At 42.7% G+C, this 27219-nt stretch overlaps 1 protein-coding gene across 1 annotated transcript in view; it reads left to right on the top strand.

The window, feature by feature from the left end:
• The window catches only part of gtf3c1 (general transcription factor IIIC subunit 1), a 65224-nt gene that overhangs the window by 3646 nt on the left and 34359 nt on the right, over nt 1–27219 (top strand). The window contains exons 4-16 of the mRNA XM_079553618.1: nt 1954–2130; nt 4315–4458; nt 4533–4629; nt 4831–4954; nt 8367–8522; nt 14525–14640; nt 14711–14763; nt 16379–16671; nt 17178–17287; nt 18793–18890; nt 22528–22681; nt 23005–23108; nt 24949–25091. Of these exons, the coding sequence (XP_079409744.1) occupies nt 1954–2130; nt 4315–4458; nt 4533–4629; nt 4831–4954; nt 8367–8522; nt 14525–14640; nt 14711–14763; nt 16379–16671; nt 17178–17287; nt 18793–18890; nt 22528–22681; nt 23005–23108; nt 24949–25091 (1769 nt within the window). The remainder of the gene's footprint in view (nt 1–1953; nt 2131–4314; nt 4459–4532; nt 4630–4830; nt 4955–8366; nt 8523–14524; nt 14641–14710; nt 14764–16378; nt 16672–17177; nt 17288–18792; nt 18891–22527; nt 22682–23004; nt 23109–24948; nt 25092–27219) is intronic.

The following is a 27219-nucleotide window of genomic DNA, read 5'->3' as shown; positions in this document are numbered from 1 at the left end:
TGATAGGGACAGATACAAAAACATAAACAAGCAGTTGTTCCTAGAGTGCCTCGTCTGAGAGCAGTCTGTGGAACTACATCAGTGTTGTATTTTGTAAAGAAACTGCAATTTATTGTTTAATATTACAAGGTACAAGGTTTTAAAAGCCCAGGTACAAGCTACTGTCGCTGTGGGCCCTTCACTTATGCTCCTTACAGCAGCAGCACTCAGAAAACAGGATACTCAGTTTACATGGCACAGGGAGTATTGTATCCCAGTGAAAGCATCCTGGTTTCTCATAACCTGCTGTGTTTACAAAGACACACAAAACCGAGATAATTCTGGCCAACAAAAATACTAGATATTAAATGAAAATGGCCTGAAATCTATGTATTTGAGGACTATAATCACAAATAAGCAGAAGAGTGTGACCTTATGTATTGTAAAAAACATCTAGAGTGGTTGAAGTACATGTCAGGAGCATCCAAAACAATTGGAAAGAAAGTACCAAAAACACAATGATTAAAAGTTTACATACCCCAGTTTTTAACACATTTAGTGGCAAAGACGTTTGTGTTTTTATGTATTTATTACGAAACTAGACACTTTAATACACCTTATGTGTGATTTTGGTTTCTCTGTGATAAACAGAAGTGAAATAAATGATGATCGAAAACTTGTGAGAAGTCACGATATGGACATTTAATATATTATTGCATTTCTTTTCTGTTCTTTTTTAGTCCGCGGGGACGTCGTGTTGCGTAGCAAACAGCTGTAAAGCCGACAGTTCTCTCTCACTCTCTGGAGCGCGTTTGACAAAGCGGAGCGGCTTCACATGGGAAAATCGAAACAGTTGAGATTTTAACGTTTCTTTGAGTTTTTAAATGGTCAAAATCTGTCCAATGACAGCTCAGAAGTCTTCAATCCGAGAACCAGGCTGTTTAAATGCACATGTGAGAAAAAGCGATCGATCTGCGGTAACACGCGGTCTTTCAAAACGTGTCAACAATGTTGTTGTAGAAACTTGACTTGAAACAGAGATATTTAGGCATTTTCCTCTTCACATAACGTTAGTGTCCGTCCAGAGAGGAGAGAGGAGTTAATCAGAAAGGAGAGTGTTGCATAAACCCCCTGTTATCTCCGAATCTAGAAAAAAATCTGTGATTTTGATAAAGTTTAGCCTCTGTTTAGCTTAGATTTCTTAGGAACCCAGGCACGGAGAATTAAACTTTCACCTATGGAGAGCTTAGAGTCTCAGCTTTCAAACGAGCCATAGCACATGTGCATAGCTATAACTCAGAATACACTGTGGTGCTACAAATAGCATGAAATCATGGTCTGGATTGTTGCCACTGTACAGCTAAATCCCTCAAACAGCGCAGCACTCAATGTGTTAATACTGTGTATTGTCCCCATCAGCGAAACACCTCCATATTTCACAGTAGGTATGGTGGAAAGCGCAAACATGCAGTTCATGCAAGACAGCCCAGGAATTTACAGGAACTGGAGGCTTTTTGCCAGGAAGAATGGGCCGCATTACCATCAGAAAAAATAAAGAATCTCATCCACAACTACCACAAAAGAATCCAAGCTGTCAGTTATGTTAAAGGGGGAAATACGCAGAATTAAGAATGTATGTAAACTTTTGATCAGGGTCATTTTGGTACTTTCTTTTTTCATTATGATTTAAAAAGAGTAAACGCAGTTGTCGCACAACCACTAACTATGAGTGACTTTTTTGTGTGTGTTATCTTTCATATTCTTTGAAACAAATTCTGCCAGGATATGTAAACCTTTCAGCACAACTATAGCTTAATTTGATCTTCCATGTGATGCGTAGCTGGAGCATTCATGATCTTTGGTTAAAAAGCCAACACCTATTTTTGCTCGTTCTTAAAGCGCTCAGTCATGTATACTGACTTTGTTTTAGCTACAATAGAACAATAAAACACAAAAACCTCCTGCTCTGCTCAGGTTTGGCCGGAGGCTGGTGCTGGTGGCCTCTCAGAAGGTGCGGTTCCGGGCTCTGATCGGGAGTGAGAGCGACCCGGACCTGAAGCTGTCGGACGAGTCCTACTGTGTGCTGGAGCGAGTGGGGCGGGCGCGCTGGCAGGGCGAGCTGCAGCGCGACCTCCACAACGGCTCATTCAGGTATGGGACACTGTGTCATGTCAGTTCACAGTGTCCTGTCCTTTTTGTTCATTGTTAGTGTGTAAGGGAATCTGGTGAAATCAGACATGTTGAAACTGTTATCCTTCCTGTACTGTGGATTATTGACTCACGCCACCAAGAGGTGAAGCCAGGTTTGGCTGATTGCGTCAAAGTGGCGTCTCTCGTTACCACACTAGTACTAGGAGCGCTGTGATTGGCTGAGTGTTGCCGGCTGGTCTGCCAATCAGCTGGATATTAGGAGAGCTTTTCTACTGTGTGTTTGAGTTATTCAACTAATCGATTAATCGACAATTAATCGATTATTGAAATGTTTGACAACTATTTTAGTTATCGATTAATTGTTTTCTAGTAAACACAGACACAAATAGAGCAAAAATGACCATTTGTATTTCTGATGAAAACCTACTTTTTCTTTAAAGTTACGGTCTGTAGTGTTTTGTACATTGAACATTTTATAATTTTTTAAGAGCCTGCTACAAACTTTCACTTTAAGTTTACTCCATCAACATGTCCTCAAGCGGTGGCACTTTTTTTGGGAACAAAAATTGGTCAAAATACAATTTTCATACACTTTTAACAGCCAACTGATTAATCGATTAATGGGCTATATGCACAGTTTCCCCACGTGACGTCTTCCTGGACAGTCAGCCAGACGCAGCACTTCCTGTCGCTGGTCGTTTACGTTCACAATTAGCAGGTTCCCACACAAAAATAGCGATAGCTCAGGATCTGGTTAAGGACAACGAGTTACTGATGGACAGTCACAGCAACGTATTACAAACATCATGTTCGCTCTGAATCCAGCACCCAAAGGAAACGCCAGCTGTCGTAAGGTAGGAGCTTTTATCTTAGAGCTAAAGGCTAGTGTTGAAAAATGATAATATAACATGTAAACAAGTAAATATTATTTAAACTACTAACAGGACGATTCTTTTTTGCGCTGGCTCGTTCAAAACTTTGCGCTAGTTTTATTTTTTATTTTGTTAGCCGCGTTAGCTTCAAGACAAAAACATCCACCGTTATGAACACGGAGTTTCTTCCAGTGAAGTCGTTACGTCTCACGTAATATTTTTTAACCTGCTCCAGCCACATCCGAACTTTTACTCGCTGTCCTTTACCAAATCTTAAGCTATTGCTTCATTTCTGTGGGACCTGCTAATTTTTAATGGGAAGAGATGACAGACAGGAAGGACAGCCTCTGGCTGACTGTCCAGGCGGAAATCACGTGGGGTCACTGTGCATATAGCACATTGCAAGAATAATCGGTAGATTAATGGATTACCAATATTTTTATTTATTTATTTGTTTATTTGACAGGGACAGTACAAGGAAAAATTGCCAACTCGTTGGCCGATGTTCTGTACATAAGGCGTCTAGCCATCGGCTAATTTGCAGCCCCCGTCCCTGGTTAGGCTTTTGAGAGGGTTTATAAAAGAACAGAAAAATGAAAAATCAGTGAAAAGCATCAAACAATTCAACAATAAAATGAAAGAAGAGAAGACATATCTGACCACTTCCCATCCCAAGTTCAGCCTCACAGTTCAGTGTTCACATTTTTGTTTGTTCTTCAGCCACAGCTTCAGCTTTTGTGAGAAAAGTCTCGGGTCCTTCCATCCTTAGTTGCAGCCCTATATTCAACTCCCTAAATTTGGCTTTGTCCCTTATGCTTATGGTGCCACATAGTGCGTCGGGTTTAGCAGATTAGTAACCTAAATATTGCAAGTGTTCTCTTAATTCATGTTTTTATATGGAAATAAGATTTAAGTGTAAAAATGGCCAAAAAAAAGTCTCTGTTGATGTGAAACTCTGAGCGAGCCGGTCAGCGCCGGCAGCCGGATTGGAGCTGCATGTAACCACAAAATCAAAGCACATTGGATTACACAAACATGTTTTTAACATGTGCATTTTTGTCCTTTTTTTTACATTGATTATTTTATCTATATATTTTTACATAGATTCACTTTTTATACAGTTTTAAATCGATTTTGGTTGAGTCGTTACATCACAAATATTTAGCCCCCTGCTCGCATGTTGTACAATAAAACATTTTTCCAGACTTGCACATCATTTGAAGTTCTGCGACAGGAAATGCAAGGCTAAAGTGGTCAAGTTAGTGAGGTAAAATATATATTTGATGAATTGGGCTGAATTGTGCTCCCACAGGATCGACTCCCGCAAGATCCATTACCTGAGGAAGTCCCTGGTGCGCCACAGCCTGGTGACGGTGCAGTCCCACGTGTGCCGCCTGAGCTCGGGCACACAGCAGCACTCCTGCCTGCTGCTGCTCCGGAGGTTCCACGTCAGCCTGTACGGACTCAAAACTGACCCCTCGTTTATGTCCAAGAAGGGAAAGTAAGTTGTTTGTTGTGCCATCTGAACAGGAGGAGTAAGTACGACATCCTGATGGAGCGGGTGTCCAACATCCTGGAGGCGTCTCCAGAACGCCACTGCACTCTGCTGTTCCTCCGCCAACACCTGGTGAGCACCCACATGCGCCCTGTTCAGGAGTGCTGCTAAACTGTTGATCAGGACCTTAAACATTACAATTTAACCAACTTGTAAAACAATGACAAAAGGTTTGGGTGTGCGCAGTAAAGCACTGATGCTCACAGTCAGATCACCAGTCCATATGACATTACTAGGTAGAAGTCAGTCCTAATGCTCCATATGTTTGTGTAGAACGTGGAAGACAACTGTTTCAAGCGTCTCATAACTTACATGAGGTTGTCCAAACTGGTGGAACATTTCTCCATCCCTCTGGAGGAGCTGGACCCTGAGGCCGGGCCCTGCCTTAACAGAAGAGGTACTGCCCTCAGCTTCTCAGTGTCTTAGTCAGTTTCTCAGCATTTCTTTTTCACAGCTTCTCATCCTCTCTGCCCCTCATCTTCTCTGCCCGTTATCAGAATCAGAATCAGCTTTATAGTCTCTACACAACGAAATTTGATTTGGGTCTCGAAGTAGGTGCATTAAAAATACAGAATTACATAATAACAATAAAAAGTTACTTTGAAAGTCTTTGGGCCAAATTATTATTAAATTTAGAGATGGATGTCAGGAAGCAGCTTACTTGCTGGTGTGAGACTTGGCGGCCCAATATCTCTTCCCTGAGGGCAGTAGTTCGAAGAGGTGGTACTTCGGATGGGAGGGGTCTCTCACAATGTTTTTTGCTCTACTCGAGTAGGGCGAGAGGCCGGTTCTTCCAGCGAGAGCAGTGGGCAGCTGATTATTATTTCAGCAGACTTCATGACTCGTTGCAGGCCCTTTTTTTAAACTTTTGCTGTGGTGCAGGCCACAAACCATACTGTGACGCAGTAAGTGAGGACACACTCAATGGTCGCCCGATAGAAAAACACCAACAGCGCCAATTTCTTCTTCCGGAGCACTCGAAGAAAGTCGCAATAACGTCCTCTGTCGACCTGTTGGTACGGTAGGCAAACTAATATGGATCAAAAGAGGCAGGCAGTCTGGACTTGATGTGAAGGAGAACAAGCTTCTCAAAGCACATTATTTTAACCGGAGTCAGCACGATAGGTCTGAAGTCCTTTAGCTCCACAGATGCCGGCTTTTTTGGAACTGGAATGATGATGCTTGACTTTAAACAGGAAGGAATGATCTCCTGAGCCGGGGATAGATTGAAGATCCTGGTGTAGACCCTTGTTAGAGGGTCGGCACAAGCCTGGAGTACCCTGCCTGGAACTCCGTCAGGTCCCGCAGCCTATCGAGGGTTAACAGCCTTTAAAACTCGCTGCACATCCTCGTCTCACAAAGTGAGGGATGGAGAGTGGGTGGATAGGATCTGTGGAGGTTGATGGGTGGGGGCCCTGAAACTCATACCTGGCAGAGAAGTGGTTTAGCTCCTCAGCCAGGCCCCCATCCAGATTGTTGGACTTGCCTTTGTTGTTGGTTAGCTGTTGTAAACCTCTCCAGACCATGCAAGGGTTTGTGTGTGTTAGCTGGTCTTCAGTTTTCTGATTTTGAGCATCCTTGGCTTCTTTTATTCCTTTTTTCAGAGCAGATCTAGCTGTGCTGTACAGAGCTTTGTCACCAGATTAAAATGCAGTGTAGTGATCTTTAATGAGTTTGCGCACCTTCCTGTCATCCTCTCTCTCGCCCTCCCTCTCTCTTGCCCTCCCTATCTCTCTTCCTTTGTCTCTCTTCCTTCCTCTCATCCTCTCATCCTCTGTCCGGTTTTCCTATAGCTTATCATTTGAAGCAAGAACTTTTATATACAGCAGGAACCATATGTTTACATGGACTTTATAAAAAGACACATTTGCATTTTTTTCTGTCCTGAAACCAGAAGTAACTTTTATTTTTTTTAGGTCAATTTGAATTCTGAAAATTATTTCTATTTGTCAAATACCAGAAGGTTTTATATTGCTTTTTACAAAACCAAAAGTTTACATACATTTAATTAATATTTGGTAGCATTGCCTTTTAAACTGTATAACTTGGGTCAGACATTTTGGATTTCCTTCCACAAGCTTCTCACAATGAGTTTTGGTCCATTCGTCCAAACAGAACTGGTGTAACTGAGACACATTTGTAGCCACCTTGCGTTCACATGCCTTTTCAGCTCTGCCCATACATTTTCAACTGGATTGAGATCAGGACTTTTGATGACCACTTAAGAACATTGACTTTGTTTTCCTTAAGCCACTTTGTAACCAATTTGGCAGTTTGCTTTGGGTCATTGTCCATGTGGAAGACCCATCTGTGCTTTTACTTCCTGGCTGATGTCTTAAAGCAGTACTAAGTAACTTATTTACCTTAATAAATCCTTTCCGTAGTCCCTGTGGGGGTAATGCAAGTGTTTATGAGATGATTGGAGGGTCTTTCATCTCCCCCTGGTGTCTCTGGCCAGAAAACCATGTTTGCAACTTGACTGCCCCCGGTGCGGAGAAAGCAATACACACTAATGTAATCACGAAGAAGAAGCTAACATGCTAACGGGCAAAGCTAACTGCGGGCTAACGTCACTTTAAACAGTATTTACAGCCAAGTTTGAGTGAAAAAAAAATATTTCCGTTGTATAGTTGGATGCACAGTAACCCTCTCTCCCTTCGCTTTTCCTGTCAGCGTAGTATTTACTCTCCAAGACAATTAATAAATTAAAAAATCGTAACTTGCTACTACACCTGCAGTTGCGCTTATGGCCTCTAGGGGGAAGAGTTACTTAGTACTGCTTTAACATGTTGCTCCAATATTTACACATAGAGTTCTTTCTTCATGACGTCATCGATTTTGTGAAGTGCACCAGTCCCTCCTGCAGCAAAACAGCCCCACAGCAGATGCTGCCACCCCCGTATTTCACAGTTGTCACAAGATTCCCCCTTTTTCCTCCAAACGTGACCATGGACATTATGGCCAAAAAAGTATATTTTTTTCCATCAGACCACAGGATATGTCTCAAAAAAATTATTTATTTATCCTTTTTTTATTTGCAAACTCATATCTGACTTTTTCATGTTTTTTTGGGAGTAAGAGCTCCTTCCTGGCAGAGTTCCCTCTCAGCCCATGTACAGGACTTGTTTCACTCTGGATAATGACAAACTCTTACCAGGTTTAGCATCTTCACCAGGTCTTTTGCATTTGTTCTTGGGTTGATTTTCACATTTCAGACACAGCACATTCATCTCTGGGACACAGAACCCGCCTTCTTTCTGATCTGTATGATGACTGGACATTTCCATCATTGTTTTAACCAATGAACCTGAACCTTCAAGTGTCTTGAAATTTCCCTCAAGGATGATCCAGACTTGTGCTTCCAAGGTCATGACATCGTCATCTGGGCTTTCCCAAATTGGTTAAAGGTATAGTAATCTTAGCGTATGTAAACTTCTAAACATCTTTGTTAGAAGTTTATTTTGGGGGTGGGCGCCCACTCCTCTTGAGCAGAATTTCAACTGCTCAAATAAAGAAATAAACTAATCTAAGAAGTAACACTTTTTTTCCCCTTTTTTTTATTCTATCTCTCATTCTTCTGACATTTAGCAAATATAATTTGGAAAATTCTAATTGGTCTAAAAAAGTAAAAGTTAATTCTGGTTTTATGTCAGACCGTGAGAAAAAAAATGCAAATTGTCTTTTTATGAAGTGTATGTAAACATCTGGTTCCCGCTGTAAATGTCCCATGCCAGTCTCGACCTCACTGACCTAACTAATGACACCATTGCCTCTCATAATCTTGGTATATACTGTTGTTGTTGTTGTAGGAAACAAGGTGCAGGTGCGCTGCCTTCGTCTGCTGAAGCCGTACTCTCAGAAGAAGACTCCTGATTATGATGAAGAGGAGGATGAAGAGCAGGGAGATGTTCGTCCTGAGGGTCGCATCATGGAGAGGGATCTGCTGTCCCAGGCCTATAACTTGGGTAAGATATTCCATGTCACTGGTGACATCTCTCTTCTCCCTTGGACTGTCCTAAAGGTGGAGCAGGGCATGATGGGTCAGGTCAGCTGGTACTCAGGAGCAGTGCTAACGTCACGCCTCGTGTGGCATCTACATATAACATGCCTGTACACGCGCACTTGAGTGTGGAGCTTTTTACTATGATTGGATAGACTTCAGAGGTTCCACATTGTGCTCAGTGCCACTTGGTCAGCGGGTTGTGGGGGCATTATTTGTAAAGGTGCCATGCATGTGTGTGCGCGACACACATGTTGCAATGGATACCATACAGGGCTCTAGACTGCGACCAAAATGCTCGCATATGCGACTATTTTTAGAGAATGTGCGAGTAAAAAAAATAAGTTGTAGCACCTGTGCGAGCAAAAAAAAAAAGAAAGTCTAATATGGCTTTATGAGGATTGCTGCAAACAACATTATAAACAGCGTCTCCAGAGCACTCTTCTGAGAACACACACTGCACAAACACGCACGCACACACACACCCAAGCTTCTACTATTATTGAAGAAGTCAGCTGGCAGCTTAGGCTAAACGTTTTGTCCAGGCAAGTGCCCCGCTCTCCCTGTTTGTCCGAGAGACAGGTGAAATACAGACAGCAACAGAAGCCACGTGTCCCAACATGAATTAACCTTCTATTACTTTCTGCCAATACGCACTTTCCGACAGTTTATTCCCCACAGTAGTATCTACACTGCTCACAAAAACGTAGGGCACACTCAAAAAACACATCCTAGATGTCAATCAATTAGATTAGACTGTAGGGTAATGTGTTGAGAACAAAATAACATAAGAATGATAAATGGAAATCAAATTCTCAGCCCCTGGAGGTCTGGATCCAAAATTATAGTCAAAATCAAAGTGACAAATCAGGTCACTGGTTGATCCAAATTCTGTAGAAATTCCTCAAAACGAGTCTGTATCATCCTCAGTAGTGTGTGTGGCCTCCACGTGCCTGAATGCACTCCCTACAACGCCTGGGCATGCTCCTGATGAGACCACGGATGTCCTCCTGAGGGATCTCCTCCCAGACCTGGATTAGAGCATCAGTCAGCTCCTGGACAGTCTGTGGTGCGACGTGGCGTTGATGGATGGACCGAGACATGATGTCCCAGATGTGCTCTATTGGATTTAAGTCTGGGGAACGGGCAGGCCAGTCCATAACATCAATACCTTCATAATGCAGGAACAGGTGACAGACTATTGCCAGATGTGGCCTGGCATTATCAGGCATCAGAAGGAACCCAGGGCCCACAGCACCAGCATATGGTCTTACAATAGGTCTGAGGATCTCATCCCGGTACCCAATGCCAGTCAGGGAACCTCTGGCTCGCACATGGAGGGCTGTGCGGCCCTCCAATGAAATGCCTCCCCAGACCATCACTGACCCACCACCAAACCGGTCATGCTGGATGATGTTGCAGCAGCAGAACGTTCTCCAGGGCGTCTCCAGACTCTGTCACGTCTGTCACATGTGCTCAGGGTGAACCTGCTCTCATCCGTGAAGAGCACAGGGCACCATTGGCCAATCTGCCAATCGCTGTGTTCTCGGGCAAATGCCAATCGGGCTGCTCGGTGTTGGGCAGTAAGCATCGGCCCAACTTGTGGACGTCGGGCCCTCATACCACCCTCATGGAGTCGGTTTCTGACCGCTTGAGGACCAACATGCACATTTGTGGCCCTCTGGAGGTCATTTTGTAGGGCTCGGGCAGTGCTTCTCCTGTTTCTCCGTGTACAAATGAGCAGATAGCGGTCCTGCTGCTTGGTTGTTGACCTCGGTCGGCCCCCCCCAGGTCTCCTGGTGTACTGGCCTGTCTCCTGGTATCTCCTCCATGCTCTGGACACTGCGCTGGGAGACACAGCAAACCTTCTTGCCACAGCACGAATGGACGTGCCATTTTGGATGAGCATCACTCCCTGAGCAGCTTCTGTGGGTTGTAGATGCTCCTCATGATACTTCTAGTGGTGAGAACACTGGACAAATGCAAAAGTGTTCCAAAAATACGGTACAAAGGATGAAGACAGGGAAATGGTCTGTGGTCACCACCTGCAAAACCATTCCTCTTTTGGAGTGATCTTGCTAGTTGCCTCTCATTTCCACCTGTTGTCTGTTTAATTTCCACAACACCAAGTGAAATTGATTCACACTAAGCGTGGCTTCCTAACTGGACAGTCTGATATCCCAGAAATTTGACTTACTTGGAGTTACATTGTGTTTTTTAAGTGTGCCCTAAGTTTTTGTGAGCAGTGTATTTTCACTTTTATGTTCGCCTTTTGGGGCGGTAGCTTTGCAGCCGAGCGGCGAGCTCACGAGCGCAGGTCAGAGAGAAGCACGCGCACGAGAGGAGGAGACAGGAGCAGAAAGAGCTTAGCGTTTTATGTTCCTACCGGAGTTCGCTCTGATATCCTCGCGGACAGAAGAAGCTTGTTTTAGAGCGCAAACGTAAAGCTAGCAGAGAGCTAACAGAGAGCTAACATAAAGCTAACAGCTGCTGTTATGGCCCGCCCTCTCCCTCAGCCACAGCAGATTCAGCTCCTGTATTTTATTTAGGCTTTAGGCTAAATAAGTGACAGTGATATTGCATATTTGGAAAGAAAGAGACAAACAATTGTCAAGGAAGATGAATAATAATGGATTGAAAACACAAAATTAAAGCAGAACAATGCAAAAAAAATATATAAAAAATCACTCTATTATTAATATGAAAAACTCACTTTTAAAAAGTTTTAACACTATTTTAATCGTTATTAGGATCAATTATTAGTGATTTGGAACATGTTTATAATGGTCCTTGTTTTAATTTATTAAAATGGTGAACATACTGTATATATATTGTGTCTCGAGTATGTGCGACCAAAATATTGTCCGTGCAACCAAATGAAAAAGTTGGTAGCACCAGCGCTACAAAAAAAAAAGTTAAAAGTTATCATCTCATCTTAAACATACCTGCAGTTGTGTTTAAAAACCAATTGGTGCATGTTTCAGTAATCTTTGAATCTTCCCCAGTGATGGCTGATACAATGCTCGAGCTTCTCCGTGCTTTTCTTACCTTATAATAATAATTATTACCTTTGAGGAGCTAAAGCATCTGCTTAAGCAGTGGCAACAGCTTTTAAAAAAAAAAAAATATTTCATTGACAACAGCTACTCAAAGGGCGAAGGGGAGGGGCTTAGGGAGAGTGCCATGTTGAACCAGGAAGTTAGGCTATGGCATTTTTTTTTTTAATAATAAACTGTTTTCACCAATAACTGGGGTTTTGTATGCATGTTTCGACTAATTTACCATTCAATATTTCCTGTGTGACAGTTTTTCCTTCAGTTAAACACAGTAACGTATGAATGCAGAAAGCATGTTAAAGGGACTATACAGACAAAATGTTAAAATTCTGTATTTTCCTCCCCCTACATGTTCCAGCAATGTCCTAATGTGTAATGAGCCCAGACCTCATTCTACTGCCTCTAAAATCCTGCACTGTCACTCAAAAAGGTGTTAATTCGGTCCGAAGTGCCGTCATGCACGAGCTTAAAGGATCTTTATCATGCTATTTTAGCCATCCCAAAGTAAAGTATAGGCATTTATATGATATATTGTACCTCTTCCGCTATGGAGCACTACTTTTTGTGAGAAATATAAGTTTTTTCTGGGGGTATTTTCCAAACGCGGACGACAAGACGCTTTGATTCAATTAACTCCGCCCCCTCTCTCCGAGCGGATCTGCCCATGCATTATTAGCAGTAAAATAATTATAAATATCACAGCAATAAGTGAAGTTACTTCACAATACAGTTATAAGGAGTTGACATTGACATCTGCAACACAGCTTCATAAATGGCTAACACACAAGGTTCACCAAACATCCATCAAGCGACAGTCACAGAAAAACACTATTTTAGCTGATAGTCGCTGAAACCCAGAAAGAAATTCCAAATTGTGCCGAGTGGCCTCTTCTTTAGGAAGGTTGAAAAAAGTCCCGCACCTCTCGTAGCAAAACGCGCTTTTCTCCACGACATTATCGTTAGATAAGAAAAAAGAATAGGTGTGTCCAGAATAGTTTAGAAAGCGCTCCATCTTCACATCCTTCAGTGCAAACATGACACTCAGGGGTGCATTTTGTTTTTTGTAAAGCTGTTTTATAAATTAAAATCAGGCTGTAAGGCACTACTTTACAGAAGTTGTGCTCTTCCTGTTTGACACTATGACGTAAAAAACGTCAGAGTGTCACAACTCAGTCGTTTTCCAGCAGAGGAGAGGGCGGAGCAGCGGCTCAGAGAGCAGGATTCAGGAAGATTTCTGAGAACTGCGTGAATGAAGCCACAAACCACTCTGGGGGTATTTTTGATAAGGAAATAGCATAACAACATGGTTAAAACCTCCAAAAAGTCGATTTTGCATGATATAGGACCTTTAAAGAGGGGTATTATACTTTTTTCAATCACATAGCACCAGTCTATAGCGCACTACAATGATGACGAAACCTTCTGTTGGTCTGTTAATGCAGTAAATTAAAATAACTGCCTTGTATAAAATTGCTCTCTCAAAATGGCTGTAGCGAATGTCTTGAAATAGGCCTCTGTCTCTTCAAGAACCTCTGACCTTTTCCGACACGCCCCCTCCTCACGCTGTCTGTGGCATCAGTGGGGAGGGGGTTCTGCTGAGGAGCAGTGGTTGGTTACTCGGCTGGTGACGAAAGCTTGGAGGCGTCTCCAGGAGGTGGGGGCGTCTCCAGGAGGTGGGGGCGTTCCTAGGAGGACTCAGAGTTTTTATAGATTACTCAAAAATACGTGAATGTGCCAAGGCAACACTTCAGGCATGTTTTTAATGAGGGAATGACATAATAATGTATGTATAATGTAAAGCTAGAAAAAGACGATACCCCCCCTTTAATATAGTAGGTGCAGTAACACATATAACCTGAGGTGGCAGTAGTGAGTATAAAATAGCGAACTTGCATCTAGCCCCTTTAATAATGATAATAATAATGCACAGTGGGAAAAAAACGTATTTGGTCAGTTTCCCATAGACTTTCTTTTGAATTTTGGCCAATACTTTTTTCCCCACTGTATGTAGGGATTTGTATGTGATGAGTAGAACCTTGAAGGGAGTGCGCTGTTGTACGGGAGCCAGTGGAGCTGTTGGAGGGTAGGGGTGATGTGGTCTCTAAAGTGGGTGTGGCTGAGGAGGCGGGCGGAGTTTTGTGCAGTTTTTGGAAACGAATGCATAGAAGAGCAATCGCAGTCACCGAGTCTGGAGGTGACGAACGCTTGGATGAGTTTCTGCAGCAGATGTTGAGAGGGTCGGGAGGGGTCGGGCAATGTTGCGGAGATTAATCCAGAGTTTCTGATCTAAGATTGGGCCCAAAGAATCGAGCCCTACCCGACCTGAGCCCAACAGGCATAATGCCTGGCCCAACCCAAGCAATTAACTTGAATGTTCGGCCCGAGCCCAAAGCAAGCCTGATGTAAATAATTATCTATCTGTGCAACGTGTGTGAGAGGTACGAGCATGGCACACGTGCTTCATGGTCAGAATCATCTGGCTGGAGGAGTCACCTATTGTACATATTTTAGTGGTAGGGGAAACTGGAGTACGCAGAGGAAACCTACGCAGACACGGGAAGAGCATGCAAACTCCACAGAAAGGCCCCGCCCAGGTCGGAATTGAACCCGGGACTTTCTAGCTGTGAAGCATGGGCGCTAACCGCTGTACCGCAGTGCCACCAAAGGGGGACTGAATGTCGGCACAAAGAAGTAGCTTGTTGTGGATTTTTGAGGTGAAAAACAAAATTATCATAGGATTTGACACACTTGGATGAACAATGCTTGTGCAATCCAAAAGAAAAGCAGATCGGAATGCTAGAGGAAAAGCTCTATGGTATGAAATTCCTTGCATGATGTTTGTGCGGTGAATGTTAATGAGTTGCACTAACCTCACCAAGTGAATCCCTCCTTGTTTTTCTCGCTCATTCAGTGGTGTCCAGTGGGACCAAGGGAATGACCTGTGTGGCCATAGGCACCAAGATGAACCTGGGCAAACTGGAGAGGAGGATGATCTGCCGACAGTTGGAGAGGGAGGGAGTCGTCAAGGTCAAACAAACCTCCCCCCTTCCCTCCGGACGTGACCCTGGCCGTCCTTAACTTTGGCTTTTATCTGCAGGGTTTCATGGAGGATGTGGGGCGGCAGAGGACCACCAAGTTTATAAGCCACAAGTATGTGTTTGCACTTTAAAGATACAGAGATACAGAAATAACTGGTGTCCAAATGTGCTTCAAAAGTTAAAGCTCAAAATTGCAAAAAAGACATCAAACCTGGTAGTGCTGTACGATTTGATAACATATTACGATATTGATAGTTTGTACACATGTTTCCGTGTATTACTTCTAAAACTACTGTTAAATGCATGTCACAGTATGCATTAAATTTATTTCAGCTTCATGTAGCAACAATGTGTAAATCTGCAACAAAGAGGCATTTTTAGGAGTTGTCAGAAAATCGTCTTTAGTTCTAATCATTCTCAAATAAAGACGTTTGGCGCCTTCTCTCTTTCTCGCTCCTGTGCTCTGACTTGCGATGCTTTACTCAAGGAGCAAAAGTCAGGTAAAACGAACTCGTCACAGAGACCGTGGACAGAGGGACTATTCAGCTGCTTTGTTCTATGAATCACCAGCCGCAAAACGCCTCGTATTTACGTGAAAAGATGTAAAGATGTTACAATTAGACTGGAGGGTGACCGATGTGGGTTTTTCTCAGGCCGATGCAAATATGCACGCTCTTGCACTTGTATTACCCCTCTGGAGGTAATACAAGTGTTAATGGGATGATTCATCTCCCCCTGGTGTCTCTGGCCAGAAAACCACAATTGCACCTTGACTACCACCGGACCGGAGCCACCAATACACACTAATAGAATCATGACGGGCAGAGCTAACTGCTTTAGTATTTACATCCAAGTTTGAGTGAAAAAATATATTTCTATTGTGTAATTGGATGTACAATATCCCTCTCTCCCTTTGTCTTTTCTGTCAGCATAGTATTTACTCTCACGGACAATAAGTAAAGAAAATCACAACTTGCTAAGACACCTGCAGTTGTGCTTATGGCTTCTCGGGGCATGAGTTACTTAGTACTGCTTTAAAGAAAAGAATCAGCAGATTTAAAAACAGGAAGTGTCTGTCTCTTATGGTTCTGAAATGATAAGCAAAAGTCTGCAACATAATGTATGAAAACTTAACAAACTTGTAACCGATAATGATCGTAATGTTTCTCTGTCAGGCCTAGGTAGTTGTGAGGGCTAATTTTAAAGCTCTGGCTGAGCTCTTTCCATTGTAAAAAACGGGAAGTCTCTTTCGGTGTCGGAGATATCTGCTTTTATCGGCATTAGATCGGCCAGTAACCCATATTGAAAAATACGAAGATATCAGATATATCGGTCTAATTTTAAACACCCCAATCTGCTCTGCAATGAGATGATAATTCTGTGACCCTACCTGACATGGCAGTGAAGCAAATAGAAAAGGACAACATGTCCTCTTCAGGCTTAATATAGTTTACAAATGATTAAAGCAGTAAGTCAAGTTGTGTTTCAGACTCGTTCCTAACAATGCAGTTCTAGCAACCCAAAGAGTTTCTAAGAACATTTCACAACTTTCAGGGAACAAAGTGGAGCTTCACACTGTCACAATAATGACGACCATTACAATAGCTTTCTAGATCGGATTGCGATTCTTTTGGCTAGTGAACTTTGATTTCATTGAGGAGCTCAGTCTTTGAGGGCAGCGATGGCTGGTCTAAAATATTGAGAGACGTGTGGTCCCTGTGTCCCAGGTGTGCAGTGGTCAGCGATAAGCTCCATAAGTTTGTCAAAGAGCACGAACGCAGCAAGCTCCTGTGCTCCAGCGGCGGACCACCAGACTCCCCCAGCCCGCACCCCTCCGCCGCGCCCCAAACCCCCCTGACCAGCATGGACGTCTGCTGGAGGCCCACCCCCGTGTCGACCAACAAGAAGAGCCGGAAACAAGTGCACGGGAGAGGCGGGGGGCTCAGTGAGGAGGCGAGGCCAGGGCATGAGGGAGTCGAGCAGAAGGAGCAGCCGCTGATCCTCCACGAACCCGCAGCAGGTACTGTTTACTGTTAATTACCCATTAATGATAAACTGTGCAGATGTTATTAATTTGTAATTTGTAATTAATTAAGCTTCATTTTTTGCGGGGGTGTATTTATATTTTCAATGCTTCTTTGTATTTTCCTCCATTTGAGCTGATGTTCGGTGGAGATTTGAGATCATTTCACTTCAGAGACAGACGCAGTTTGATTTGTTTTGGAGAATGATTTTTTTCGATAAGATGGAAACAAACATGGAACGAGTCTGTTCCATTTCCAAAAGCTCTTCTTAGTTTTGGCCTCAACCTAACACAACTATGATAGATATGTCAGTAACTATCAAATCAAATGTTTATGCTTCTGTTTATGCCCGTCTGTATAGAAGCAACCTTCAATTGTGTTAATTCCCATATATTCACGTTACTTACCATAATTTCCTGTGAATTCCCTGTATATGGCCTCAAGTCTTCTGGGTATTTCTAGACATATGTAACATTCTAAGTTTGAATCTCTCTCTTCCCAGAGCCCACCGCAGCAGCAGAGGAGGAAGCCCCCTCCACTCCTCCTCCTCAGAGTGAAGAAGCCACAGAGCCTGTTTGCCCGGCTGTTGTCTCTGATGTCCAACTGTGCCAGGTCTGTGTGCACACATCAGCGCACGACAGTGTCATTAATCAGAGCATTCAACCCGCCACAACTTAAGTGTTAACACTTAACATTTTGGACTATACTGTTGCATCAGTACAAAACATGCTCCTAATGAGCAGCTCAACATAGATAATGCTGTTACTGCAGTGGGTAATCAAAGAATAGATTTTAGATTGAAACTCAAATTCTGCTGACTTTAGTCACATGGAGGTGAACCGCTCACAGCAAAAACACATGTTGGTGGTATCATCAGCAAATTTAAAGATGGTATTTGAGCTGTATTGAGCAGAGCAGTCATATGTAAACAGGGAGTAGAGGAGGCTCAGGACACAGCCCTGTGGTGCACCAGTGTTCAGGACTCGTGTGGAGGAGACGGGGCCTTCAACTCTCACCACCTGTGGCCTGTTGGTCAGAAAATCATAAATCCAGCTGCTGATGTGCCTCTCCATGCCCAGGTTGGGCATATTTTTATTTATTTATTTTTCAGGGACATTGCACAGCAAATGTGTTGCACAGGCCAGAGATAGCTGCAAGCTAACTTTCATCTGTAGTCCCTGGGCAGAGATAAAGGCGGCTAAACCATCCTGGACAAAATAATGTACTTTTAGAAAGTGCTTGTTTTATAAACCTGATGTGTGGCTGGACTGTCCTCAGTATGGCCCTCTTTTTCATGGGAACATCTACACGAGGCATAGCAGACACCATGTAGGTGCAAGTCACTTGATGGAAGTACCTAGGGCTGGGTACCATTAAGCCATACCAGTGGATGTCAAACAAAAGTTTAGGTACTACTCATATTAGAAAAATAAGTATCCAAAGCAGGTACCGAGAAGAAAATCTTTTATCTTTAGATCCAAGTTTGATGCTGTGATCCGGGGCAGCACTAAAGGAAGGGGCTTTGTTGTTTCAGCTCAAATAAATCATATAAATTTAATACAAGTAGTCTTTTATTTATTTTTTAATTTCATGTTTTTTTTTTAATGCCACAACTCGGCCAAATCTTGGCATATTTAATTTTGTATAATTTGTAAACATTCGATCAAAGGGGAAATGAGGGGAAATGTTGAAAGGGGAACAGTCAAAACTTGGTAACCAAGTATTGTTCAAGTACTGGTGTGTAACGGTACCCAGCACTAGAAGTAACTCTTTTGTGCATGTGGAACAGATAAGCAAATGGCAAATTCACTCATCCAGGGGTCTTAAAAAGTCTTAGATTTGACATTACAAAGTGTGCAGGAACCCTGTCATCCTAATCGCTGCGAGCTGTTGCTTCCTCTGTGTTTAATCTGATGGACTCTCCTTCTTCCGTTTGTGTCGCCTCAAAAGTTTTCAGCTAATTTACTCTGGAATATAAAAGGCTTTCCTGTTGCCCTCCTAAATTGACTGTGGTAGTAAAGGCAAACTGAACACAGTCTGTGCCTTTCCCCCATCCTCTCCCACCGCTGTAGGCCCATAGTAACAAAGTGTAACTCCTCTTTGTGTGACGTGTGCAGCCCTCCACCAGGAAGCACGAGACCTACCGCCTTCTGAGGAGGAGAAACCTCATTCTGGAGGCCGTCCAGGACATGAAGATCTTTGAAGGGCTTTTCCCGTGAGTACATGTTCTACTACAGTAGGTCTGTAGAAGCTTCTAGTTAAAAACATTATCCTTGGAAACGTTTTCTGTTGATTATGGTCAGAAATATATGAACGCTCTCCAGAAATTCCCTGCCAATCATGTCTGGTGAAAATATTGATTTGGATAGTTTGCTAACTAGCTTAGCAATTAACATCTTTATTTCCATGTCAGAGTTTAACAATGACAAAACTTACCAGGCACGATGCTTTAACAACGTCTCCACTTTCACAGCTCCTACAGACTCCACACTTTACAGGCTCAGACTTAGCAAGATTTTAAAGAATATCTAATTCCCAGCCTGATTTATTGAGATAAAAAAAAAGAGGCAAGATTTGAGTTTTTACAGATTTTTTCACTTATGATTAATATTATTATCTTATTGGAGAACTAAACAGTATCCAAAATCCCTCTGAAAAGATCTTTCTTGACACTTCATTATAACCACACCTTAATAAATGATGAGTTAACGCTTTATATATCATGAACAATTCATTAGTTAAGTGTGACTAACACTTAATAACCACTTAACAATGAATAAGTGAAGTATGTGAAAAGGTATTCATTATGAGTTAGGCATTGACTGTAGTAATTATTAAGACTTAGTTACACTTCACTAACGAATTTCAGTAAAAGTTTCTATTCGATACCTCTAAATTAATTTTTTCTCTTATTCGCCAGCAGCGTCTGGTCTTAATAATCTGCCTTCAGCCGTGTCAATCTGGTTAAACGCATTGTTTATACACTGCTCACAAAAACTTAGGGCACACTCAAAAAACACAATGTAACCCTAAGTCAGTCAAATTTCTGGGATATCAGACGGTCCAGTTTGGAAGCCACGCTTATTGTGAATCAATTTCACTTGGTGTTGTGGAAATTAAACAGACAACAGGTGGAAATGAGAGGCAATTAGCAAGATCACTCCAAAAGAGGAATGGTTTTGCAGGTGGTGACCACAGACCATTTCCCCGTCTTCATCCTTTGTACCGTATTTTTGGAACACTTTTGCATTTGTCCAGTGTTCTCACCACTAGAGGTATCATGAGGAGCATCTACAACCCACAGAAGTTGCTCAGGGAGTGATGCTCATCCAAAATGGCACGTCCATTTGTGCTGTGGCAAGAAGGTTTGCTGTGTCTCCTAGCGCAGTGTCCAGAGCATGGAGGAGATACCAGGAGACAGGCCAGTACACTAGGAGACCTGTGGGGGGCGACCGAGGTCAACAACCCAGCAGCAGGACCGCTATCTGCTCATTTGTGCACGGAGAAACAGGAGAAGCACTGCCCGAGCCCTACAAAATGACCTCCAGAGGTCCACAAATGTGCATGTTGGTCCTCAAACGGTCAGAAACCGACCCCATGAGGGTGGTATGAGGGCCCGACATCCACAAGTTGGGCCGGTGCTTACTGCCCAACACCGTGCAGCCTGATTGGCATTTGCCCGAGAACACAGCGATTGGCAGATTGGCCAATGGTGCCCTGTGCTCTTCACGGATGAGAGCAGGTTCACCCTGAGCACATGTGACAGACGTGACAGAGTCTGGAGACGCCCTGGAGAACGTTCTGCTGCTGCAACATCATCCAGGATGACCGGTTTGGTGGTGGGTCAGTGATGGTCTGGGGAGGCATTTCATTGGAGGGCCGCACAGCCCTCCATGTGCGAGCCAGAGGTTCCCTGACTGGCATTGGGGACCGGGATGAGATCCTCAGACCTATTGTAAGACCATATGCTGGTGCTGTGGGCCCTGGGTTCCTTCTGATGCCTGATAATGCCAGGCCACATGTGGCAAGAGTGTGTCAGCAGGTCCTGCATGATGAAGGTATTGATGTTATGGACTGGCCTGCTCGTTCCCCAGACTTAAATCCAATAGAGCACATCTGGGACATCATGTCTTGGTTCATCCATCAACGCCACGTCGCACCACAGACTGTCCAGGAGCTGACTGATGCTCTATTCCAGGTCTTGGAGGAGATCCCTCAGGAGGACATCCGTGGTCTCATCAGGAGCATGTCCAGGCGTTGTAGGGAGTGCATTCAGGCACGTGGAGGCCACACACACTACTGAGGATGATACAGACTCGTTTTGAGGAATTTCTACAGAATTTGGATCAACCAGTGACCTGATTTGTCACTTTGATTTTGACTATAATTTTGGATCCAGACCTCCAGGGGCTGAGAATTTGGGAATTAGATATTGAAAACTTCTAAATAAAAACTTTCAATTTATTGTAAAGCCTAAGACTGTAAAGTTTGGAGTCTGTAGGAGCGGCTAATGTGGAGGTCGTTGCAAGAGTGGAGGAACAACCTCATTTAGAGAAAACCAGCCCTAAAGTTTTGTAACGTCCACACATACGCGACACATTTCTCTGCTCATCCGTACCGGGCGTCTCATAGAAAGAAAACTCCCATATTTGGATTATAGCGTCATCTCGGGGAGCCTTCAGGACACGTGGATGTAAAGTGGGTCAATATTTATGAATGAATAAGCGTGGGAACCAGGCTTTTGCGAAGCAATCTTAGAGTTGCTTCCGGGAAATTTCACTCTCCCTTGCGACAAGACATCCTTGTACGGGGCAACTTTTGTCATTTTTATACTCTGACATGAAAACGAAGATGTTAAGGGAGAAAACTAGCAAAAAATGTCCACTTCGAGCACTGCGTGAAAAAGCAATGCTTTGACCTGCAGCGTCTCGCCTTACGTTCTAAAATATGACTTATACATGTCCAAAGAGGTATAACCAGTGTTTCCAAATATTTCTTGAAAAAGTGATCCAACTACTGACTACTTGTTACTCCTTTGAAAAGTAACTTAGATACTTTACTGATTGGTTTTGAAAGTTGCTATATTATATTACTTGTCGTTACTTTACTGTAGCCAGTTTAGTGTAGTGTTTACTAAAGTGACATCTTCTGTAGTTTGAGTATTTGACCACGAGGGGGCAATACATTACTGCTATTGATGGAGTCTGCTTCACTTCAATGAGCCACTGTTCACCTCATGCTGTGGCATGAAAAAAGGAGATGCATACAGAGTCATCTCACAAAGATTACAGCCGTGTCTGACCTCAGATCCTGACACTGACAAAATCCGCCTCTTCCTGCATTACCTGTTTGCCTCACATCATCTCCTGTTGGGACTTTCTGTCAGTTTGTCTGAGCCATGCTGCAACTCTACATGTTAATCGGATGTAGTGTCTTTGAAGCTCAATATCACTTTGTTGTCTGCCTAGAGTGTACAGCAAAACTTTATATTGTCATCTTTATTTGACAAAAGCTCAAAGAGTGACTATTCAGTATTTCCAGTGAGATAATGTGCATCTCTCTTCCTCTTGTTATTTACGTTTGTGCCGTGGTCCTTTTGCTGAAAACGTGTAGCATAGGTCTTAAGGAGTGTCGCATAGGCTACGTCAGTCCTTATGACATAAAAAGAAAGCAGATATATCTTTTTACAAAGGAACATGACAAAATAGTAAAGAACTGTGATTGGAAAGGTAACTTTAATGTGATTACTGGCTAGGAAATAGTAATGCGTTTGATTGCTCGTTACTGAAAAAAGTATTCCAGATTAAAGTAGCGCGTTACCGGCATCACTGGGTATAGCCCTCTGTCTCCAGGCTCCAGAAGATCATCAACGCTGAGGAGAGGAGCCTTGGCTTCAGCTCCAAGTGCTGTAAGAAGACCATCCGCCGCCTGGTCCACTCTCTGGCCAGAGAGGGCCTGATCAAACCCTACACCACCACGGTCATCCAGGACGGACTCACTCGAAAGGTACCAGGCCGAGACCTCCGCTCATTTCGTACTGAGCCTGTCCTGTATTCTGCTACGCTGGCTTCTTCAGAGCTTTTGACCATGTGGTAACGTCGTTCCCTGATGAAACACCACTGGACTCGTGTGTTTGTTTCAATCATGTTTGAGAAATCCTGTATATTCAGCCTGTCTCATGGTAGAAAGCTCTAAAATCTTTTGTGTAATATCCCTTTTATTAAATTATAAAACAAAACAATGCCCACACTAAAGTGTCCAGAAGTAAGCTGGTGTAATAACTGACTTTTGCCCGTGCCTTTGAGCAGTGTGTTCTTGTCCACGCGCAGGTGGACTTGTATGCTCATCCGTCCATACAGCCCACGGACGAGATTGTCCAGAGAATCATTGACCAGATCCGCTTCAAGATGTCGAGCTCCTACTCCGTGGGCCGGTGAGTAATCACAACATAAGATGGGACTTTATTGATCTCATACTGGGGAAAGTCACAGTACTGTGCTTAAGTAGTTTTTTCAGGTACCTTTACTTAATCTGCTGGTGATTTTTTACTTTGACTTTAGTTTTTAAGTGTATTATCATATCATCATGCTTCCTTATCATACTTGGCATGAGGAAATCCACTAAGATTTCAACTCAACACTTAAGTTTTTGCTCTTACATTTCATGAGCTGAACTCTGACATTTTCTGTAAACACAATAAACAAATTTTGCTCACAAATCTAAATCTGTGTTAGAGAGCACTTCTCTCCTCACAGCTGTGGGATAGACAGAAGCTGATTAGACGCATCAATATTACACAGATGCTTTAGGCTGTCTACAATAAAATGTTTGGTTTTGCTTTATTGCGGTCAGAGAACCAGGTAGTCTCTGGTGTGACCATTTACTTCATTCATAGAGTGGATCAGGTTGTGGTTTGTTGGCAAGCTTCTCTGCTAGATATTGGCAGGAACTGGAACACACCACCATATACGACGATCCAGAGCATCCCAAACATGCTCAATGGGCGACGTGTCAATAAAGCTTTATTATGACATCAAACATTTTTACTGGTTGAAAATATCAAAAAGATACCCTAGAACAGGGGTGGCTAACTAGTCAGAGACCAAGAGCCGAAATTTTCAACCTTGATCCTGTGAAGAGCCACAAAGGCACCGACCATTTGCGAGATCCAGGGGTGGTACTTTATTGTGATTAAATATAATGTGACTGTTATATTTAATCACAATAAACTATAACTTTATGCATGGCCTTTTTTTTCAATAATTGTATTAGATGTAATGGTTTTACTCCTAACCAAGATTGAAATAAATATATATTAAATAAACTGACATTTTGTTCTGTTCCGACTGGGACAGAATTAGATTTTTTTTTGTTTGTATGTGGGGCCCTGCCCACTGAGACCCCTCCTCTGATTCGCCCCTGGCCTGTGCGCTCTGTGCCTGAAGCTTGGTCCTAACTGGACTGCGCAGAGAACGCACTCTAGGCTGCACAGTGCACAAAGTTCATAAACTTTAATCAGGAGCCTCTGGAGGACGTCTGAGGTTCTGTTTTAAGTTGTATTTGTTACAGTTACTGTCACATGTGGAAGAAAAGGCAGAGACTTTGCGTATTCCGCGATACGCGATGTCGCGCTTCGCATCATACGCTTCAAAAGAGCTCCGCTTTTTTCCATTTCCTAATTTTGATCTTTTTCTGTGAATATGAGGCCAAATTTCATCAAATAAAGAGTAGGCTGATCAGAAACCTGAAAAGCACAGAAGCTGATCCCAGAGCCACGATCTGCCTGCCTGTTGTTTAACCTACATCCTGCTTTGAGTGAGGCTGCACAGGCACCTTTTCACACCGCCTCGAAAACAAGGGTGATACGGGCTCTCATTCGTGTGTAGAGATGGAAACAGGGTCTGTAGGACGATGGTTGGATTTTTGGTCAAGATTCTGAAGACTGTTTTACAGTTTATGGGAAATAAGTACCAATTCCCTTGTAAAGAGCAGCATTGTATTAAACATATCCAGTCATGTAAAGAGCCGCACTCTGATTGGCCAAGAGCCGCATGCGGCTCGAGAGCCGCGTGTTCGCCACCGCTGCCCTAGAACATGTTCAGCTGCAGTTTGGGCTGAGATTGAACACATTTTTTAGCAAGAAAGTTTTGTCCAATCCCCTTTCTTCTGTTTAAGGAAATATGTGCTGCTTTTCTGTCTGTGTTTGTGGCATTAAAAGCATTATATTTGACTTGCTTCCGCCTGTATAAACATGTTGTATGTGGTGTATGCAGCGTGCCGGAGGACGAGGCACACACTGGACCGTCCAAAGAGAGGGAAGGCACCATGAGCGAAACCCCCAGAGCTCACAAGAGCAAGAGTCACAAGAAGAGCGTGTTCCCCAAAGCCGCGCTGGACACTTTCAAGCCTACCACAGGTCTGCCTCACGATAATATATTTGCCTACGGTTTAAGAATTTCACTGAAACTGCAGAAATGACAAAAATAATAAGAAATATTCCTATTCCTCGTCTGCTATAAATGTCAGATTGAGTGAGACTGACAAAGTATATTTAAAGGGACTAGATGCGAGTTGGTCATTTTCTACTCACTACTGCCACCTCAGGTCTTACGCGTAACTGCAGGTTCTATATTAAGCTCGTGCATGACGGAACTTAACACCTTTTTGAGTGACAGTGCAGGATTTTAGAGGCAGTTGTGGTGAACAGGTCTGGGCTCATTCTACACATTAGGACAGGGGTGTCAAACTCAAATACACAGTGGGCCAAAATGTAAAATTTGATCAAAGTCGCGGGCCACCATTGAACAAATGAACCTTTTAATATGGACCCAAACAAGATTTGCTTTAACATTGAATATGGAACAAGCAACACTTATTACTATACATTATATAACTTAGTCCAGATATGCAAAATCTGAAAAAAAATGTATAATACCGGTGGGCCAGCTCGAGTAGTCATTTGGTATAGCCTCGCGGGCCAAATAATTGCGGGCCAAATTTGGCCCGCGGGCCAGAGTTTGACACCTATGCATTAGGACATGGATGGAACATGTAGGGGGAGGAAAATGCTTACTTTTAAACTCCGTATAGTCCCTTTAAACAAACTCATCTTAAAGCTAATCAAAGCAATTTTTTGGGAGTAAATCATAGGTTTAAAACGAAACCAGCTGATCTTTTATCTATTATTTTATATTTCTAATAAACAACACAGTTTAGCCATTAATCAACTTTCCTGCTAGTAAAGATGACAAACTTTGAGAAAGCTTCTCACTGAAGTTCTCACTGAATTCAGCCTGTTATGTTCCTTAAGTTTGTCTGTCTGTAGCTTTGCAGACGATGCAGGTGGTTGTCTTTAGAAATGCACCGATCCAGCTTTTTTGATCTGATATTAACCGATGCCAAGAGACTTTCTTAAAAGTGGATGGTCCTCTTATCTCCAGAGTGAGAGTAAATCTTATATATATATATATATATATTTTTTTTTTGTCATGATGTTATGGATACATTTACAGTTTATAGTATTAATAAACAAATGAAAAAATATTTAATAAGGATCACTGGATTTCCAACACTTATCCTTGTTTTATGTTAATATAAACAACTCACATGAAGTGAACTGATCATTCATGCATTACAAATATCTTCAGTTATTCTTTAAAAACATTTCATAAACTAAAGTACAAACACAGTGTACTTTTGGCATTGATTTCTATAATAGTTTCTGACCCAGCCTTGCTTAGTAGCTGTTAGCTTTAGCACGCTCTCGCTCGTTTTAGCATGCTGTTGCTAGTCATGGCATTTTGTGTGGCGATCAAAAATACGTTTGCGGAGGATGAAACTCAGCGATTGAATTCTCCAAGTTCTTAAATGAAAAAACTGATGCCTTATTATTGGGAAATTTTAATGCTGCGGACATTGCTTGGTCCACTTTCTTCTTGTGTCAGTCCATCTGTAAGAACCCTTGCCGTCATGTTGGACAGTCATGTTCTTTTACATTAAACAAGCAAATCAGCTCAGTTGTTCAAATTAGCTTCTTCCAGATGCGGCTCCTAAGCAAAGTAAAATCGTACATTCCATTGAGTGAACTTGAAAAGGCACTGCATGCGCAAATGGTCCAAAATTAGAGGTGGGCATAGATTATTTTTTTTAATCTAGATTAATCTAGATTAATTCTGAAATTAATCTAGATTAATCTAGATTAATCTAGATTAAAATGTCTCGCTTGAATTCTGCCGAAGCCATTCAGAATATGTGTGCTGCCCAAATAATGACTAAAAGTAAGTCTTTGAGAACGAGTTTCTCAGGTCAGGCGGTGCGTTAGACCAGGGGCTCATCTCCTGTTTCCAAAATGCATCACAAACTGCTTGAGAATGTTCTACTATGATAATTGGTGATGAAAATAATTCATGTTCAAGAAGATGCACTTGTGTTTACTAACTGTTTATTCAGTTAAACATTAATTTTGAACTGTAGGCCGACATTAGAGGTCCTGATGAACTGTTTACAGTCAGTAGCTTTGTGTCAATCAATTTTCTGGTGACAAA

This window comes from Gobius niger, assembly GCF_951799975.1.
Source record: "Gobius niger genome assembly, chromosome: 3".
Lineage (NCBI taxonomy): Eukaryota > Metazoa > Chordata > Actinopteri > Gobiiformes > Gobiidae > Gobius > Gobius niger.
The sequence above is the reverse complement of the archived record's forward strand: the minus strand, read 5'-3'. Positions and strand labels throughout refer to the sequence as shown.